The sequence below is a fragment of the Ranitomeya variabilis genome, chromosome 5 (genome assembly GCF_051348905.1).
Source record: "Ranitomeya variabilis isolate aRanVar5 chromosome 5, aRanVar5.hap1, whole genome shotgun sequence".
NCBI lineage: Eukaryota > Metazoa > Chordata > Amphibia > Anura > Dendrobatidae > Ranitomeya > Ranitomeya variabilis.
Genome location: NC_135236.1, coordinates 267,259,595 through 267,273,456, shown reverse-complemented (window position 1 = coordinate 267,273,456; position 13,862 = coordinate 267,259,595). Strand labels below are relative to the sequence as shown.

The window sequence follows — 13,862 nt, the reverse complement described above, 5'->3', positions numbered from 1 at the left end:
TACAGGTTTGAATAATCTCGCCACAAAGGTACAAAATTTGCAAGATTTTGTTGTTCATGCACCTATGTCTGAGCCTAGAATTCCTTTGCCTGAATTCTTCTCGGGGAATAGATCTCACTTTCAAAATTTTAAAAATAATTGCAAATTGTTTTTGTCCCTGAAGTCTCGCTCTGCCGGAGACCCTGCACAGCAGGTCAGGATTGTAATTTCCTTGCTCCGGGGCGACCCTCAAGACTGGGCTTTTGCATTGGCACCAGGGGATCCTGCGTTGCTCAATGTGGATGCGTTTTTTCTGGCCTTGGGGTTGCTTTATGAGGAACCTCATTTAGAGCTTCAGGCAGAAAAGGCCTTGATGTCCTTGTCTCAGGGGCAAGATGAAGCTGAAATATACTGCCAAAAATTCCGCAAATGGTCTGTGCTTACTCAGTGGAATGAGTGCGCCCTGGCGGCGATTTTCAGAGAAGGTCTCTCTGATGCCATTAAGGATGTTATGGTGGGGTTCCCTGTGCCTGCGAGTCTGAATGAGTCCATGACGATGGCTATTCAGATCGATAGGCGTCTGCGGGAGCGCAAACCTGTGCACCATTTGGCGGTGTCTACTGAGAAAACGCCAGAAAATATGCAATGTGATAGAATTCTGTCCAGAAGCGAGCGGCAGAATTTTAGACGAAAAAATGGGTTGTGCTTCTATTGTGGTGATTCAACTCATGTTATATCAGCATGCTTTAAGCGTACTAAGAAGCCTGACAAGTCTGTTTCAATTAGCACTTTACAGTCTAAGTTTATTCTATCTGTGACCCTGATTTGTTCTTTGTCATCTATTACCGCGGACGCCTATGTCGACTCTGGTGCTGCTTTGAGTCTTATGGATTGGTCCTTTGCCAAACGCTGTGGGTATGATTTGGAGCCATTGGAGGCTCCGATACCTCTGAAAGGGATTGACTCCACCCCATTGGCTAGTAATAAACCACAATACTGGACACAAGTGACTATGCGTGTTAATCCGGATCACCAGGAGGTTATTCGCTTTCTGGTGCTGTATAATCTACATGATGTTTTGGTGCTGGGATTGCCATGGCTGCAATCTCATAACCCAGTCCTCGACTGGAGAGCTATGTCTGTGTTAAGCTGGGGATGTAAAGGAACTCATGGGGACGTACCTTTGGTTTCTATTTCATCATCTATTCCCTCTGAGATTCCTGAATTCTTGTCTGACTTTCGTGACGTTTTTGAAGAACCCAAGGTTGGTTCACTACCTCCGCACCGGGAGTGCGATTGTGCCATAGACTTGATCCCGGGTAGTAAATACCCTAAGGGTCGTTTATTTAATCTGTCTGTGCCTGAACACGCGGCTATGCGAGAATATATAAAGGAGTCCTTGGAAAAGGGACATATTCGTCCTTCGTCATCTCCCTTAGGAGCCGGTTTTTTCTTTGTGTCTAAGAAAGACGGCTCTTTGAGGCCGTGTATTGATTATCGACTTTTGAATAAAATCACGGTTAAATATCAATATCCGTTACCACTGCTTACTGATTTGTTTGCTCGTATAAAGGGGGCCAAGTGGTTCTCTAAGATTGATCTCCGTGGGGCGTATAATTTGGTGCGAATCAAGCAGGGGGATGAGTGGAAAACCGCATTTAATACGCCCGAGGGCCATTTTGAGTATTTGGTGATGCCTTTTGGTCTTTCAAATGCCCCTTCAGTCTTCCAGTCCTTTATGCATGACATTTTCCGCGATTATTTGGACGAATTTATGATTGTGTATCTGGATGATATTCTGATTTTTTCGGATGACTGGGACTCTCATGTCCAGCAGGTCAGGAGGGTTTTTCAGGTTTTGCGGTCTAATTCCTTGTGTGTGAAGGGTTCTAAGTGTGTTTTTGGGGTTCAAAAGATTTCCTTCTTGGGATACATTTTTTCCCCCTCTTCCATCGAGATGGATCCTGTCAAGGTTCAGGCTATTGGTGATTGGACGCAACCCTCTTCTCTTAAGAGTCTTCAGAAATTTTTGGGCTTTGCTAACTTTTATCGTCGATTTATTGCTGGTTTTTCTGATGTTGTAAAACCATTGACTGATTTGACTAAGAAGGGTGCTGATGTTGCTGATTGGTCCCCTGATGCTGTGGAGGCCTTTCGGGAGCTCAAGCGCCGCTTTTCTTCCGCCCCAGCGTCAGCCTGATGTTGCTCTTCCTTTTCAGGTTGAGGTCGACGCTTCTGAAATCGGAGCTGGGGCGGTGTTGTCGCAGAGAAGTTCCGACTGCTCCGTGATGAGACCTTGTGCTTTTTTTTCCCGTAAATTTTCGCCCGCCGAGCGGAATTATGATATTGGGAATCGGGAGCTTTTGGCCATGAAGTGGGCTTTTGAGGAGTGGCGTCACTGGCTTGAGGGGGCCAGACATCAGGTGGTGGTATTGACTGACCACAAAAATTTAATTTACCTTGAGTCTGCCAGGCGCCTGAATCCTAGACAGGCGCGCTGGTCGTTGTTTTTCTCTCGGTTTAATTTTGTGGTGTCTTACCTACCGGGTTCTAAGAATGTTAAGGCGGATGCCCTTTCTAGGAGTTTTGAGCCTGACTCCCCTGGTAATTCTGAGCCCACAGGTATCCTTAAGGATGGAGTGATATTGTCTGCCGTTTCTCCAGACCTGCGGCGGGCCTTGCAGGAGTTTCAGGCGGATAGACCTGATCGTTGCCCACCTGGTAGACTGTTTGTTCCTGATGATTGGACCAGTAGAGTCATCTCTGAGGTTCATTCTTCTGCGTTGGCAGGTCATCCTGGAATCTTTGGTACCAGGGATTTGGTGGCAAGGTCCTTCTGGTGGCCTTCCCTGTCACGAGATGTGCGAGGCTTTGTGCAGTCTTGTGACGTTTGTGCTCGGGCCAAGCCTTGTTGTTCTCGGGCTAGTGGATTGTTGTTGCCCTTGCCTATCCCGAAGAGGCCTTGGACGCACATCTCGATGGATTTTATTTCGGATCTGCCTGTTTCTCATAAGATGTCTGTCATCTGGGTGGTGTGTGACCGTTTCTCTAAGATGGTCCATCTGGTTCCCTTGCCTAAGTTGCCTTCTTCTTCCGAGTTGGTTCCTCTGTTTTTTCAAAATGTTGTTCGTTTGCATGGTATTCCGGAGAATATCGTTTCTGACAGAGGGACCCAATTCGTGTCTAGATTTTGGCGGGCATTCTGTGCTAGGATGGGCATAGATTTGTCTTTTTCGTCTGCTTTCCATCCTCAGACTAATGGCCAGACCGAGCGGACTAATCAGACCTTGGAGACATATTTGAGGTGTTTTGTGTCTGCGGATCAGGATGATTGGGTTGCTTTTTTGCCTTTGGCGGAGTTCGCCCTCAATAATCGGGCCAGCTCTGCCACCTTGGTGTCCCCGTTTTTCTGTAATTCGGGGTTTCATCCTCGATTTTCCCCCGGTCAAGTGGAATCTTCGGATTGTCCTGGAGTGGATGCTGTGGTGGAGAGGTTGCATCAGATTTGGGGGCAGGTGGTGGACAATTTGAAGTTGTCCCAGGAGAAGACTCAGCTTTTTGCCAACCGCCGTCGTCGTGTTGGTCCTCGGCTTTGTGTTGGGGACTTGGTGTGGTTGTCTTCTCGTTTTGTCCCTATGAGGGTTTCTTCTCCTAAGTTTAAGCCTCGGTTCATCGGCCCGTACAAGATATTGGAGATTCTTAACCCTGTGTCCTTCCGTTTGGACCTCCCTGCATCCTTTTCGATTCATAATGTTTTTCATCGGTCATTGTTGCGCAGGTATGAGGTACCGGCTGTGCCTTCCGTTGAGCCTCCTGCTCCGGTGTTGGTTGAGGGTGAGTTGGAGTACGTTGTGGAAAAGATCTTGGACTCTCGTGTTTCCAGACGGAAACTCCAGTATCTGGTCAAATGGAAGGGATACGGTCAGGAGGATAATTCTTGGGTCACTGCCTCTGATGTTCATGCCTCCGATCTTGTCCGTGCCTTTCATAGGGCTCATCCTGATCGCCCTGGTGGTTCTGGTGAGGGTTCGGTGCCCCCTCCTTGAGGGGGGGGGTACTGTTGTGAAATTGGATTCTGGGCTCCCCCGGTGGCCACTTGTGGAATTGTACTTGTGTGCATCATCCCCTCTGTTCACCTGCTCCTATCAGGATGTGGGAGTCGCTATATAACCTTGCTCCTCTGTCAGTTTCATGCCGGTCAACAATGTAATCAGAAGCCTTTCTGTGCATGTTCCTGCTACTAGACAACTCCCAGCTAAGTTGGACTTTTGTCCTTGTGTGTTTTTGCATTTTGTTCCTGTTCACAGCTGCTGTTTCGTTACTGTGTCTGGAAAGCTCTTGTGAGCGGAAATTGCCACTCTGGTGTTATGAGTTAATGCTAGAGTCTTAAAGTAATTTCTGGATGGTGTTTTGATAGGGTTTTCTGCTGACCATGAAAGTGCCCTTTCTGTCTTCTTGCTATCTAGTAAGCGGACCTCGATTTTTGCTAAATCTATTTTCATACTACGTTTGTCATTTCATCTAAAATCACCGCCAATATATGTGGGGGCCTCTGTCTGCCTTTTGGGAAAATTTCTCTAGAGGTGAGCCAGGACTGTCTTTTCCTCTGCTAGGATTAGGTAGTTCTCCGGCTGGCGCTGGGCATCTAGGGATAAAAAAACGTAGGCATGCTACCCGGCCACTTCTAGTTGTGCGGCAGGTTTAGTTCATGGTCAGTATAGTTTCCATCTTCCAAGAGCTAGTTCTCATATATGCTGGGCTATGTTCTCTCGCCATTGAGAATCATGACAGGATACGGTCAGGAGGATAATTCTTGGGTGACTGCCTCTGATGTTCATGCCTCCGATTTGGTCCGTGCCTTTCATAGGGCTCATCCTGATCGCCCTGGTGGTTCTGGTGAGGGTTCGGTGCCCCCTCCTTGAGGGGGGGGGGTACTGTTGTGAAATTGGATTTTGGGCTCCCCCGGTGGCCACTGGTGGAATTGAACTGGTGTCATCATCCTCTCTGTTCACCTGTTTCCATCAGGATGTGGGAGTCGCTATTTAGCCTTGCTCCTCTGTCACTTCCATGCCGGTCAACATTGTAATCAGAAGCCTTTCTGTGCATGTTCCTGCTGCTAGACAACTCCCAGCTAAGTTGGACTTTAGTCCTTGTTTGTTTTTGCATTTTGTTCCAGTTCACAGCTGTAGTTTCGTTTCTGTGTCTGGAAAGCTCTTGTGATCTGAAATTGCCACTCTGATGTTATGAGTTAATACTAGAGTCTTAAAGTAATTTCAGGATGGTGTTTTGATAGGGTTTTCAGCTGACCATGAAAGTGCCCTTTCTGTCTTCCTGCTATCTAGTAAGCGGACCTCAATTTTGCTAAACCTATTTTCATACTACGTTTGTCATTTCATCTAAAATCACCGCCAATATTTGTGGGGGCCTCTGTCTGCCTTTCGGGGAAATTTCTCTAGAGGTGAGCCAGGACTATATTTTCCTCTGCCAGGATTAGTTAGTCCTCCGGCCGGCGCTGGGCGTCTAGGGATAAAACGCAGGCTACGCTACCCGGCTACTGTTAGTTGTGCGGCAGGTTTAGTTCATGGTCAGTTTAGTTTCCATCCTTCCAAGAGCTAGTTCTTATGTTTGCTGGGCTATGTTCTCTTGCCATTGAGAACCATAACAGGATCCCATCCCTGACAGGTCCTCTCACTAGCTCTTCCCAGTTACTTCTCTCTCTGTCTTCCTGTCCAACCCCCAGTTTTACCAGAGTGTGAGGAGTGGCCTACTAAATAGAACCACCCCCCCTGGTGGCCGGAGTGTGAAGAGTAGTGTGAGTGTTACCTGGTCAGAGAAACTCCTTTAGTGCAATCAGACGTACCATCACTCCCCTTAGTGGCAGAGCGACATTACTGCAACGACCAGGACTCTGGGGCGCTGCACTTGCACATCTATAGAGTTACTGAAAGGTTCTGTTCAATTGTTCCAAATATAGTGGTATCTTTGAATAGAAAAATTGGCCAAAAAGATGTAATCTGTGGGTGATAATCTGCTTAAACAGTGATTTTATGCTTTTTGCCAATGTATTTTCATGCTTGCTCTCTTTCATTTCCTATTTAGTCAAAGAAAAATTATGAGCAAAAGTGCAAGGAGGCAGAGGAAGCGCAACTAAACTTTGAGCGTGTGACCATAGCCGGAAACGCTAAGCAAGTAGAGAAGGTAAAGAATACCTGACTTAGTCACTTGTAGTCCACACTACTCTATGGAATAGTAAGTGGGCAGAACAAAACAAGTTTCCATTTAAATGTGCAAATACACATTTATTTAACAGCCTTATATAGAGGTAGTGAGTTACAACAGCCTTATATTTACAGGCCAGAGTATAAACGTCTGTTCGATGGCTTCCTATATTGGCTTTTGAATTATTTACATGATTGATCTATGGTAAGCCACCCCTAAGGTTATGTGCACACCACATCTTTTTATTGAAGGATACACTACTTAACCCACCTGAAAAAGTGCTAAATAAACATTATAGAGAAGGAACACGTGCATTTAGATTTAAAAATTACTTTCGGTTCATATGTACAGTCTTTTGAGCTTCTTTTAACTGATTCAGGTTCCTATAACGCCAAGCAGTTTAAAGCAAACCTGTCAGCAGGATTGTGCACAGTAACCTACAGACAGTGTCAGGTCGGCACCGTTATACTGATTACAATGATACCTGGTGAGGTGATGAAATCATCTTGTGGTTGTTTCCTAATCTTTATTTTCAATTAATATGCTCGTGCTCCGGGGAGGCCCGTGGGGGGTCTTCATGTGGTGCTCTGCTTAGGTATTCATACTGATGGCTTATGAAAGGTCACTGATCCCTCAGTGACCTGCCCCCTATTTTATATACTGCATAGAATATTGTATGGGAAAAAAATTAACATCCATCAGGCAGGCACCTGCGCTGTACCATTGTACAATGGATAATATGCATGTGTTCATTTTCTGTAGTCATACAGTTTTGTTGGTAAAAACAAAAATGTTAACCAAAATGTCGCCGGAGGACTCATCTGCGCAGTAGCATCGATGACGTTCCAATAGATGCTACTGCGCAGGTGCCACAGCCGCTATTTTGCTAGAGAGAAAAAATTGTCTCCACTGTATCAAGCTACAGTTCAGGCGCCACCAGTGGCGCCTGCCTGATGAATGTTAATTTTTTTTCACACAATCCTATGCAGTATGAAAAAAAAGGGGGCAGGTTACTGAGGGATCACTGACCTGTCATAAGCCATCAGTATGAAGCCCTAATTAGAGCACAACATCAAGGCCACCCCGAAGCACGGGCATATCATTAACTGAAAACTAAAAATAAAGATTAAACAACAACCACAAGATGGGTTTCACCAACCAAGGTATAATTTTAATCAGTATAACGGCGCCGACCTGACACTGTCTGTAAGTTACTCAGCACAATCCTGCTGACAGGTTCCCTTTAAAGAAATGACCTAACTATTCTTCAGGCAGTTTTCTCTGTTAAAAAAGCACCCTATTCAATCTTCAGACGGCTTCTGCTTGTAAGCCATCTGATTTCTATATTTCACAGTACAGAGAGACAGATGTCGACAGCAGAGCTGCCAAAAGAAGCAAAGCCACTTGTGAAGCCGCCTCAGAAAATGACTCCTGGCATTTTACTGAAGCCGTTTTGCCTGGGAAAACTTGGTGGTTCTGCCTGCATCTTAAAAGCGCATTGTGCACATAACCTTGGAGCTGTAAATTAGCTAAAATTTTCCAAATCCTCCTCAAAAACTTACAACTTCTCAAAACCTTGGTATGACTTCTCACTTTCTGCTCCAAAAATTCTGCAAAAAGCTCTGTGTGTACATAACCAAGGCTAGGTTCCCCGAGTTTTTTTGTGTGGATTTTGAAGCAGATCCACTTCAAAGACCCCTACAAATACTCTTTGAATATGCTTTGATGTGGGTTTTGAAGCGCATTTGCTCTAAAATCCACCTTAAAAAACTTTGTGCGAACCTAAGGCTAAAAACTCTGAGTGAACCTAGGCTAAGGCTACATGGACACTGAGTCTTTTTACTAAGTTATCGGAGTAGAAACTGAGCAGTTTTGAGATGGGAAGAGGATTTGAAGAGTTTCCACTCAGTGTCCACTGAGTTTCTGTTTCAAAAAAAAAACCTGTGTCCATACAGCCTTAGGCCGGAGACAGACTAGTGATTTTAAAATCGGTCAAATTTTCTTCCTACAAAATCAAATGAGTGTCATGCACGTGTTATGCATTTTTTCATGCGAGTACAATCCAATATTTCACACCTAGCATTCGATTTACAACCAAATGCAGTGCGATTGCTATCCGATTGCAATGCGATTTTAACATGAGCTTTTACATAGAGCAATTATCTATGTCATTTACACATAGTTTTCAAAGGAAGTATTCTTCAATATATATATATGTGTGTGTGTATATATATATATATATATATATATATATATATATATATATATATATATAAATAAATATAGGATTGATAATACCCATGGAGCTTCCCAGGCTGTTACTATCAGCTCACAGCTGTATACTTCACTTTTCATGGCTATTAAAATGGGGGACCCCCCAAAAATGACATAGGCCCACATATAATTAATAACCAACAAAGGCTAGGCAGAAGCTGCGAACTGATATTAATAGCCTAGGAAGGGGCCATGGATATTGCTCCCCTCCCAGGCTACAAACATCATCGCTCACCTGCCCCAGAAAAGGCACATCTATAAATTGTGCCAATTCTGGCACTTAGCCTCACTCTTCCCATTTGCCCTGATGAGGTGGCAAGTGGGGTAATAGTTGGGGGGGGTTGATGTCACCTGACAATACAAAGGTGACATCAAGCCCAGAGGTTAGTAATGGAGAGGTGTGTATAAGATGCCCCCATTACTACCCACCTAGTCATACTGTATAAAAACACACACAGAATAAAGTTCTTTAACCCCTTCATGACCCAGCCTATTTTGACCTTAATGACCTGGCCATTTTTTGCAATTCTGACCAGTGTCCCTTTATGAGGTAATAACTCAGGAACGCTTCAACGGATCTTAGTGATTCTGAGATTGTTTTTTCGTGACATATTGGGCTTCATGTTAGTGGTAAATTTAGGTCGATAATTTTTGCGTTTATTTGTGAAAAAAATGGAAATTTGGCAAAAATTTTGAAAATTTTGCAATTTTCAAATTTTGAATTTTTATTCTGTTAAACCAGAGAGTTATGTGACACAAAATAGTTAATAAATAACATTTCCCACATGTCTACTTTACATTAGCACACTTTTGGAAACAAAATTTTTTTTTGCTTGGAAGTTATAAGGGTTAAAATTCGACCAGCGATTTCTCATTTTTACAACAAAATTTACAAAACCATTTTTTTTAGGGACCACTTCACATTTCAAGTCAGTTTGAGGGGTCTGTATGGCTGAAAATACCCAAAAGTGAGAAAATAACCAAGTGTGACACCATTCTAAAAACTGCACCCCTCAAGGTGCTCAAAACCACATTCAAGAAGTTTATTAACCCTTCAGGTGTTTCACAGCAGCAGAAGCAACATGGAAGGAAAAAATTAACATTTAACATTTTAGTCACAAAAATGATATTTTAGCAACAATTTTTTTTATTTTCCCAAGGGTAAAAGGAGAAAGTGGACCACAAAAGTTGTTGTCCAATTTGTCCTGAGTACGCTGATACCCCATACGCTGATACCCCATATGTGTGGGGGGGGGGGGACCACTATTTGGGCGCACGGCAAGGCTCGGAAAGGAAGGAGCACCATTTTATTTTTTGAATGAAAAATTGGCTCCAATCTTTAGCGGACACCATGTCGCATTTGGAGAGCCCCTGTGTGCCTAAAGATTGGAGCTCCCCCACAAGTGACCCCATTTTGGAAATTAGACCCCCCAGGGAACTTATCTAGATGCATAGTGAGCACTTTGATACCCCTGGTGCTTCACAAATTGATCCGTAAAAGTGAAAAAGTACTTTTTTTTTCACAAAAAAATTCTTTTAGCCTCAATTTTTTAATTTTCACATGGGCAACAGGATAAAATGAATCCTAAAATTTGTTGGGCAATTTCTCCTGAGTACACCGATACCTAATATGTGGGGATAAACTACTGTTTGGGCGCACGGCAAGGCTCGGAAGGGAAGGAGCGCCATTTGACTTTTTGAATGAAAAATTAGCTCCAATCGTTAGCGGACACCATGTCGCGTTTGGAGAGCCCCTGGGTGCCTAAACATTGGAGCTCCCCCACATGTGACCCCATTTTGGAAACTAGACCTCCCACGGAACTTATATAGATGTGTGGTGAGCACTTTTTAACCCGAAGTGCTTCACAGAAGTTTATAACGCAGAGCCGTGAAAATAAAAAAGCTTTTTTTTCCCTCAAAAATGATTTTTTAGTCAGCAATTTTTTATTTTCTCAAGGGTAACAGGAGAAATTGGACCTCAAAAGTTGTTGTCCAGTTTGTCCTGAGTACGCTGGTACCCCATATGTGGGGGTAAACCACTATTTGGGCACACGTCGGGGCTCAGAAGGGAAGTAGTGACGTTTTGAAATGCAGACTTTGATGGAATGGTCTGCGGGCGTCATGTTGCGTTTGCAGACCCCTGATGTGCCTAAACAGTAGAAACACCCCACAAGTGACCCCATTTTAGAAACTAGACCCCCCAAGGAACTTATCTAGATGTGTGGTGAGCACTTTGATCCCCAAAGTGCTTCACAGAAATTTATAACGTAGAGCCGTGAAAATAATAAATTTTTTTTTTTTCCTCAAAAATGATTTTTTAGTCTGCAATTTTTTATTTTCCCAAGGGTAACAGGAGAAATTGGACCCCAAAAGTTGTTGTCCAGTTTGTCCTGAGTACGCTGATACCTCATATGTGGGGGTAAACCACTGTTTGGGCACACGTCAGCGCTCAGAGGGAAGTAGTGACGTTTTGAAATGCAGACTTTGATGGAATGGTCTGCGGGTGTCACGCTGCGTTTGCAGAGCCCCTGATGTGCCTAAACAGTAGAAACCCCCAACAAGTGACCCCATTTTAGAAACTAGACTCCCCAAGGAGCTTATCTAGATGTGTGGTGAGCACTTTGAACCCCACAAGTGCTTCACAGAAGTTTATAATGAAGAGCCGTGAAAATAAAAAATATTTTTTTTTCCTCAAAAATTATTTTTTAGTCTGCAATTTTTTATTTTTACAAGGGTAACAGGAGAAATTGGATTCCAAAAGTTGTTGTCCAGTTTGTCCTGAGTACACTAATACCCCATATGTTATGTTGGGGTAAACCACTGTTTGGGCACTCGTCTGGTCTCGGAAGGGAAGTAGTGACGTTTTGAAATGCAGACTTTAATGGAATGGTCTGTGGGCATCATGTTGCGTTTGCAGAGCCCCTGATGTGCCTAAACAGTAGAAACCCCCCACAAGTGACCCTATTTTGGAAACTAGACCGCCCAAGGAACTTATCTAGATGTGTCGTGAGCTTCTTTGAACCCCCAAGTGCTTCACAGAAGTTTATAACGCAGAGCCGTGAAAATAAAAAAATATTTTTTTTCCCACAAAAAATTTTTTTTAGCCCCAAATTTTTTATTTTCCCAAGGGTAACTGGAGAATTTAGACCCCCAAATTTGTTGTTCAATTTTTACTGAGTACGCTGATACCCCATATGTTTGGGTAAACCACTGTTTGGGCACACGTCGGGGCTCGGAAGGGAGGGAGCATCATTGGACTTTTTGAACGCAAGATTGGCTGGAATCAATGGTGGCGCCATGTCGCGTTTGGAGACCCCTGATGTGCCTAAACAGTGGAAACCCCTCAATTCTAACTCAAACACTAACCCCAACATACCCCTAACCCTAATCCCAACCCTAACCATAACCCTAACCACAAGCCTAACCCTAAGCCCAACACACCGCTAACCCTAATCTTATCCTTAATTCCAACCCCAACCCTAATCCCAACCCTAACTCTAATTCCAACCCTAACCCTAAGGCTATGTGCCCACGTTGCGGATTCGTGTGCGGATTTTTCAGCACCTTTTTTGAAAAATCCGCAGGTAAAACGCACTGCGTTTTACCTGTGGATTTACCGCTGATTTCCTGCGTTTTTTGTGCGGATTTCACCTGCAGTTTTACACCTGCTGATTCCTATTGAGGAACAGGTGTAAAACGCTGCGGAATCCGCACAAAGAATTGACATGCTGCGGAAAATACAACGCTGCGTTTCCGCACGGTATTTTCCGTACCATGGGCACAGCGGATTTGGTTTTCCATAGGTTTACATGGTACTGTACACCGCATGGAAAACTGCTGTGAATCCGCAGCCAAATCCGCACCGTGTGCACATACCCTAATTCCAACCCTAATTCTAACCCTAACCCTAGTTCTAACCCTAATCCTAGTTCTAACCCTAATTCTAACCCTAACCCTAGTTCTAACCCTAGTTCTAACCCTAATTTTAACCCTAACCCTAGTTATAACCCTAGTTCTTACCCTAACCCTAACCCTAACCCTAGTTCTAACCCTAACCCTAGTGGAAAGATAAAAATAAACATATTTTCTTAATTTTATGATGTTCCCTACCTATGGGGGTGATAAAGGGGGGCCTATTTACAATTTTTTTTATTTTGATCACTGTGGTAGAGCCTATCACAGTGATCAAAATGAATGAACGAATCTGCTGGCCGGCAGATTCGGCGGGCGCACTGCGCATGCGCCCACCATTTTGGAAGATGGCGGCGCCCATCCTAGATGCCGGACGGACACCGGGAGGGACTCCAGAGGTATAGGGGGTGGGATCGGACAGCGGGGGGGGCGCCGGACAGGACGGAGGGGAAAGGAGGGCGCGGAGGACAGGATGGAGGGGTAGGAAACACTGATGGCGGCTGCAGATCGCCACTGTCAGTCTGTGGGGGGGGGGTCAGATCGGGGTCTCCAGCCATGGCTGATGATATTGCAGCATCGGCCATGGCTGGATTGTTATATTTCACCAAGTTTCATTGGTGAAATATTACAAAATTGCTCTGATTGGCTGTTGAAAGTGAAACAGTCAATCAGAGCGATCGTAGCCATGTGGGGGCAAAGCCACCCCCCTGGGCTGAAGTACCACTCCCCCTGTCCCTGCAGATCTGGTGAAATTGGAGTTAACCCTTTCACCTGATCTGCTGGGACGCGATCCCTCCATGACGCCACATAGGCGTCACAGGTCGGATTGGCACCGACTTTCATGTCGCCTACGTGGCGTCACAGGTCAGGAAGGGGTTAATTGAAAGAATGACACAGACTCCTTTAATAAATCTTAATTAAACCATACTCACGTCATCGCCCATTCCAGTGAAGCCATTGTCCCCTGCAAGAGAATTAAAATAACAAACAACAATATTCCTCACCTGTCCTCTGAGAAGATAATTATTCATTTGTCCCATGATGGTTACAGTTACAGAAGAAGAAGTATTCAGGCTCCTTGCATCTTTTCGCCCAACCACTTACACCAGTGACCCCATTCCGTCACATCTCCTCCAGTCCCTTTCCCCGGCTGTCACCTGTCACCTATCAAAAATATTCAACCTTTCTCTCTCTTCCAGTATTTTTCCCCTCCTCATTTAAGCATGCCATCATACATCCATTACTTAAAAAACCATCCCTCGATCAAAACTGTGCCGCTAATTATAGACCGGTTTCTAATCTTCCCTTCATCTCTAAACTCCTCCAACGCCTGGTCCACTCCCGTCTTACCCGCTATCTCTCAGATAACTCTCTTCTCGACCCTCTTCAATCTGGTTTCCGCTCTTTACACTCTACTGAAACTGCCCTCACTAAAGTCTAATGACCTACTAACAGCTAAATCTAATGGTCACTACTCC

The 13,862-nt window shown here is 44.5% G+C and overlaps 1 protein-coding gene across 1 annotated transcript in view; it reads left to right on the top strand.

Moving 5' to 3' along the window:
• PSTPIP1 (proline-serine-threonine phosphatase interacting protein 1) overlaps nt 1-13,862 on the top strand; it is a 137,982-nt gene that overhangs the window by 76,860 nt on the left and 47,260 nt on the right. The window contains exon 7 of the mRNA XM_077264244.1: nt 6,079-6,177. Coding sequence (XP_077120359.1) covers nt 6,079-6,177 — 99 coding nt within the window. The remainder of the gene's footprint in view (nt 1-6,078; nt 6,178-13,862) is intronic.